Source organism: Salvia hispanica, chromosome 3, assembly GCF_023119035.1.
Source record: "Salvia hispanica cultivar TCC Black 2014 chromosome 3, UniMelb_Shisp_WGS_1.0, whole genome shotgun sequence".
NCBI lineage: Eukaryota > Viridiplantae > Streptophyta > Magnoliopsida > Lamiales > Lamiaceae > Salvia > Salvia hispanica.
In genome coordinates this window covers 20,934,384-20,941,429 of record NC_062967.1, presented here as the reverse complement: position 1 = coordinate 20,941,429, position 7,046 = coordinate 20,934,384, and the positions used below count along the sequence as shown (strand labels likewise).

Here is a 7,046-nt window from a genome sequence, read left to right as displayed (position 1 = left end):
TGACCTCATGCTTTCGTAAGATGACGATTGAAAGTTTAGATTTCTCAAATATGTAAATAATCCCTCCATCCCAGCGAAATAAACCCAATTTTTTTTCCAACCGATATGTCCATTACTAAAATTAAAAACATTTTAATATTTATTTCTTTCTCCACTTAATGCATAAAATAACATTCGTGTCACCCAAAAAAACTTTCTTAGAACGGAGAGATTAAGTTTTTCGTTCACAATTGCAGCTAGGAAAAAGGTACACCAAACAACCATATGCATGACTGGATAACATAATTTCAGAAACAGTACTTTTAACATATAAATGCCACTTCAAATTTAAGGTAGGCAAAGTTATGACACTGGGACAGATATTGTATTAAGTAGCACAAGAGTGGCAGAGCAAGAAATACAGTGACATCTCAGGAAATAATAGAATCTTGGAAAAATAAGAAAATATATGATCTGGAATAGAGATTAGGCAGCTCCTCCCTTCAGTTTCATGGCAATTGTGGCAATGTATTTCCCTTGATGAAAAGCCTGCTGCAATTCAAGCTCGGACGGGCTTCTTGAACCATCACCGGCATAAGTCCCAGCTCCATAGGGGCTTCCACCTTTGACCTTCTCCATTTCGAACATGCCAGCTCCAAACGTATACCCGATCGGCACAAAGATCATGCCATGGTGAACAAGCTGAGTGATAGCAGTCAATCTGTAATGCATCAAATAATAAACTGTCAGTAATTTCTCTAGCAAAACACGGCTATATATGAGTTACCTCTCTTACGAGTAAAAATTCATAACAGAGTTTGTTGATCATGAGCTGTTGGAGATACAGATAAAACGTGAAATCTCGTAAGGTTAAAATGTGATTGTGGGAGGACATACGCTGTAGTCTCCTGGCCACCACCTTGAGAACCAGTGCTGTAGAAGATCCCAGCAGGCTTGCCAGCGAGCTGTTGTGTTCTCCATAGGCCTCCAGTAGCATCAAAAAATGCTTTGAATTGTGCAGCCATCATGCCAAACCTTGTAGGGAAGCCGAATATGAAGCCATCAGCCTCAGAGAGCTGATTAGGCGTGATAATAGGCACATCACTTTTTGGAGGCACGCTCATTTTTGTCAGAACATCATCAGATAGTGTTTCAGGAACCTATAGCATAGTTGCACTCAATGTTAAATTCTTTCAATATAAGTAGCTACGCAAATAATTTCTAATCAAACAATACCACGGGCCTATTCATATTCAACACAAGGAAGGGAAGAATTGGTGATATCCAAGTTTACTCTGCAAAATTAGATCCACAACTTGCCAACAATTGTGGCCTTCTGGCCATACAGATTTTTATTCATGATAAACCACTTCATATTTAGAAAAGTATAGTAACACAAATCAAATTTTATCATCAATGTGACAAGTGCTCACAGCTTGCAGAGAATGCGGAAAGAGAGCTGTTACCTGCCATAACTGGGCTTCTACTCCTTCAACAGACGCAGCTCCTTTCTTTATCTCTTCAGCGAGTTTCTCCACATGTCCATACATAGAATAGTACCTGTAGGTAGGTGTCGTTCGGTTAGCATGACTCATTATCTTATGACTATCCATCTAGGATTAAATTTGGGATTATTTTAGTTGGAGGGGGTGGCTATGACTAATTATCGTATGATTTGAGACTCAATCTCATGAACCAAACATAATACATATTTAATCATGAGATATAATCTTGCAAACCGCACAGTCCGGTAATAGATGAAAGGAATATCATCAATGTCATGCATCATAATAAAGAAGCACCTTCAAGATTTTCTGAGTAACAATAGATGTACACCAGAATCATGAGAATTTCTACTAATATACGTTAGTTCAAGTATTCAATATTTCAAAAATACTACATAGCTTTATGGAACTTGAATCCATAACAAAAGAATACTCCATTGGATCGAAGCAAATGACAAGTTCTTATTTCAAGTCAGGGACAATGATGGGTGTATATTTCGGGCTGTAATATATCACCACTGATTCTCACCTCACTCTTGCAATGATAAATAATAATGAAATACTAGAATATATGCAACAACAACTGATGCTTGTTCAAGCATAGATCAACTTACACTGAAACAATGTCAATTTTAACATCTTTACTAATAACAAAAATACTTCGGAAAAAGGACTAAGTTGTTCAGATTTACACAGATGATATTCCACACCAATTAGATTTTTTTCAAAGTTCTGAGGAGATTACAACATATTCTTCAAAATTTAGAGTTGTCTACACATAATTTTCTCAAGTAGATGTGCATTTTCAGGCTTTCACCAAGTTTAATGAACAGAAGAAAAGTCATCAAATTAAGCAATAATTAACTCGCAAACATGAAACTATTCAGAACAATCCAAGCTAATCTACCACTAACTTCGATGGATCAATTACTTTAGACTTGTTTGACCATCCTTCTCTTTACTGAATCCCATGGTTTATCACTCCAATTAAAACCCCCTTAGGCAAAACGAACTATTTTGAACGACTTGCAGACTAAATCGAAGCTAATACATAGTTTTACAGACTGATCATTCCTAAAATTACAAGTCTTGCAAAATCAAGAAACACGAATCAAGAATGATCACCAAAAATTAAAGCGTACTATCTCGAAATTCAAACAGAAAAAAAAACGACCCAAGTTATTGAAATGGTTAAAAAAAAAAAAAACAAAACCTACAGCGGAATTACAATTATGCTCAACAGAAAACGAAAAACAGAATTAGATACAAGTATGAAATTATCGCCACTTTAAAACGGAACTCACACAATGTAAACTTTGGTCGCCATTGATGATGCAAACTCTCGAGCTTTTCCTCTGCCAAGAAAATGGACGACTAAGTGTTCGACAAAATGAGAATGTGAGCTTTCAAATTTGTCGCCCAATTTAAGTGCCGAAACAAAAATTAGTTAGCAATCATAATAAAAATTATTTAATAAATGTCAAAGAATTATTTAAATCTTAATTTAATATTATAAAAATTATAACGAATGGTATAGAATGGATTTATCTGGAAAAGTCTAAATTCTTAAGGTGGACGAAATAATCATAATCATTTTAGATTCAATTTATTAAGATCAATTAATCGTGTTCGATATGACACGTGTCGTCGGAAGTGGGATTGATGCGTTAATTTAGTGTTTAAATTTTTTTATACTCCACCTTTTTCTTTTTTATTTTGTGGTGGGAATGGATTAATGTTGAAGCCTGTGGACTTGGATGATGATGGGTTGTTGTCACGCTCATCTTCATGCTGGCTTGATTTATTGCGGATTCATAGAGTCGAATAGTTTTAATTCATGTAATAAGTTCAAAATTTTAAATCACTCGTGTAAACAGTTTAAATGTTTGAGCATGAAATTAATAAATTGTATTGAAGAGTAGGAGAGGAGAGTAAAGTAGGAAAAATAAAAAAAAAATAAAAATAAAATAAGTGTATGATAACATAAGAGTAATTAGGTATTTTATTTTATTTTTTTTAAAAATAAAATGACTCAACTTAGTTGGTATATGCGGAAAACTAGAAAATCACTCAAGGGATACGACACGAAAAGTCAAAATAGTTATAATAAGTCTATTTTTTTTACCACAATAATATGATAAAATTAATAATTCATCCGTCCCATAAAAATAAGGATATTTTCCATTTTGGTTGCTCCATAAAATTATCTCGTTCTATTTTTGGTAACTTCTTCCTCTATAAAGCGGCATGTATTCTCCACTAATAATATTATAATTACTTTTTGTTTTCTTTTTTATCTCTCTCTTATTTTATTGCTTGCAAATTTGTTTATACTCCTTCCGTCCCGCTTTAGCAGTCCCATTAACTTTTCTGTCATCTTTTTGTAAAAATAATAAAAAATAGTTAAAGTGGAGAAATGGTAAAGTAAGAGACACAATAATGTAGATAAGACTCTTCTCTATATTATTCTTTCTCTTAATTTACCATTTCACCTCTTTAACTATTTTTTATCATTTTTACAAAAAGAAGACAGAAAAATCAATGGGACTGCTAAAGCGGGACGGAGGGAGTAATATTTAAATGTCGATCTCTTATATTTCATCCATCTCAGCTAAAATGACACATTTCTTAATTGACACGAGTAATTTGTTTAATTGAAGAGAGAAAATATAAATGTAAATATTAAATAGGGAGAGTGTTGAAATCAATTAGAGAGAAAAAATGATTGGGTATCTTAATTAGAGAGAGAAAATTTCTTTATTGTTTCAAAAAATAGAAATGTGTCATCTTATTCGTAACAAATAAAAAAGGAAAGTGTATCATTTTGAGTGGAACAAAGGAAATACTCCCTCCGTCCCAATAAATATGAAACATTTGGTTTCCGGCTGAAGATTTTATGCAGGTGTTGTTTTGTGAGTTAATGAAGAGAAAGTAAAGTAAGAGAGAGGGAAAAGTAGAGAGAGTCATATTTCCATTTTAGGAAACATTTCATTTTTAGTGGGACAACCCAAAAAGGAAAACGTTGCATTTTTAATAGGACAGAGGAAGTAGTATTTAAGAGCCGATTCCACGAGGAAGTATGTGATTATTTAACTAGGCTTAAACGATAAATTGGGATTATGGTGTGCTAAATAGCTACAAACTAAATGCAAGGAATAAAGAATTTAAAAGCGTGAAAGCAAAGAAATTCAAAAGGTAAAGATTAGTGTTCCTGATATCATTCAAATAAATTGTCATATATCGATTCTATATTCAAGTCAATGTACCTATTTTGTGGACAACATATCATTTTTCACTCTAACAGTACTTAAATAGGGCATGAATGGTACTCTTACTAGTCCCTTAAAATACATTGTTCAATATCCTTATATCTTGTTCGGTTGTTCACTATCCTTATATCTTGTTCGGTAGCTCTGCAAAGAAAACATTGCACCCGGTACAAACTTGCCAGGTATAACACGAGAATTGATAACTATCAGCGAAGGTGGCTGTAGGGATCAGATTAGTCTAGATTCACTAATTACCGAGACCACTTTGTTCTTGTACAAGAGAGCTCAGCCAAACTCTCACCCACGCGGCTGATTTACACAAGTAATACAAACTAAGATTACAACGAATCTAGTTCTAACTATTACAAGGTCTTGAAGCTGTCAACCCAGCTCCACTCGTACTCGCTTGCACCTGCACACTCAAGAACCAAGTCAGTAACACTAAGAAAGATCCTCTCGGATCTGAACACTAGAACTCAACTAAGAACAGAGAGTAAAACAAGTGATCGAAGAATCTTGGCTCAGAACCCGCCACAACAACACTGATCTATTCTTCCAGAACTAGATCCAAGGGAGCACCAATGGATTGGATAGAGTCAACCCTCAGACCACCAATACCTCCACCAGATAAACCCCTCGCACCAGATCAAGTTCCACCGAACAAATCTCCACACACGGCCTTCAAGTTCTCACAAACCCTAGTTCCACTCCAGTAACAAGCAATCGAAGAGATTGCTTCCCACCAGCACTCACAAAAAATCTACCACTCACAAAACCATGGAAGATCACCAAGAGATGGCCGGACGATCATCGGAGAAGAATGGAGAGAAGAGAGAATAGCTCTGAGTCGAAGAGAAGAGAGAGAGTGTGAGAATGAATAATGAAACGGCTCACCACACCATCACTCACATAACACACACAACCCTACATCCAACGGCTGGAAGGCATCATCTGAGAGAGAGGGGCACGTGGCAGCATCTGGAGTGAGGAGGTAAGTTATTGGGCTCAGCCCAATTAATAACATCCGGGCTTAACAAATAACACAGCCCAAATAAGAGTCCATCCAAAATATCCAACATACTCCACCTTGGACTTTTATTCTGGGAAACCAATCAAGTGTTGTGGGCTAAGGCATAATCATCACAGCCTACAAGGCAGATCCCTTAGCACCAAAGGACAAAGTCCACTAGCATCTTGGGAACTACCAGGTTGCCTTTAGACACCAGAGGGGCTGACACCCATTAGTCTAAAGGACTTCATGCCTCCAGCCACCTACCACCCTTACCACAGCAGATAAGGTGGCCGAGGTCTTTCCCCCGGGACATGCAACCTATCCTAGATCAAAGTGCGAAAATTTAATGCAGAAAAGAAGTTTTTCTAAAGGTAAGGGCTTAGTTCCCATGTCAGCTGGGTTTTTATCAGTATGCACCTTTTGAAGAAACACTTCACCCTTTTCTACAACATCCCTAATGTAATGAAACCTTACATCTATATGCTTTGTTCTATCATGAAAAACAGGGTTTTTACATAACTGAATAGCAGATTGAGAATCAGAGAACAACACAGGAGAGGATTTCACAAACTTGAGTTCAGAAAGTACTCCCTTTAACCATACAGCCTCTTTCATTGCCTCAGTGATGGCAATATACTCTGACTCAGTGGTGGACAAGGCCACAATGTGCTGCAGCTGTGATTTCCAACTTATGCAAGACCTACACACTGAAAATACATAGGAGGTTGTTGACTTCCTCTTATCTCTGTCATTAGCATAATTGGAATCCACAAAACCAGTTAGTAAGACACCATCATCACATTTAGAATAGCATAAACCATACTTAGCAGTTTGCTTCAAGTATCTAAGAAGCCATTTCAGAGCTTCCCAATGAACAGGACCTGGATTAGACATGTATCTACTAAGACATGACACAGCATAGGCAATATCAGGCCTAGTGCTAACCATCAAGTACATAACAGATCCAATAGCATTAGCATAGGGAATTCTCTTCATAGCATCAATTTCAGATTGAGACTTAGGGCACAGATCTTTACTCAACATAAAATGAGCAGCTAAAGGCACAGAAGCAGGCTTAGCATCAAACATGTTAAACTTCCTCAGAATTTTGTACACATAAGGTTCTTGATGCAACACAAGGGTGGATGTTTTTCTATCTCTATAGATATTAATCCCTAAGATTTTCTGAGCATCACCCAAATCCTTCATGTCAAAATTCTCACTCAAGGCAGCTTGCACACCCTTAATGGTCTTCAAACAAGGACCCATTATAAGCATATC

At 36.2% G+C, this 7,046-nt stretch overlaps 1 protein-coding gene across 1 annotated transcript; it reads right to left on the bottom strand.

Annotated features, from left to right (window-relative positions):
• Nucleotides 1-285: 285 nt before the first annotated feature.
• LOC125210453 (probable NAD(P)H dehydrogenase (quinone) FQR1-like 1) lies at nucleotides 286-2,944 on the bottom strand. The gene is made up of 4 exons (XM_048110007.1): nucleotides 2,789-2,944; nucleotides 1,446-1,539; nucleotides 877-1,139; nucleotides 286-700 (listed from the first exon to the last, which is right to left on the bottom strand). The coding sequence occupies exons 1-4, from the start codon at nucleotides 2,809-2,811 to the stop codon at nucleotides 466-468; spliced, it is 615 nt and encodes a 204-aa protein (XP_047965964.1). The 5' UTR covers nucleotides 2,812-2,944; the 3' UTR covers nucleotides 286-465.
• Nucleotides 2,945-7,046: the final 4,102 nt, after the last annotated feature.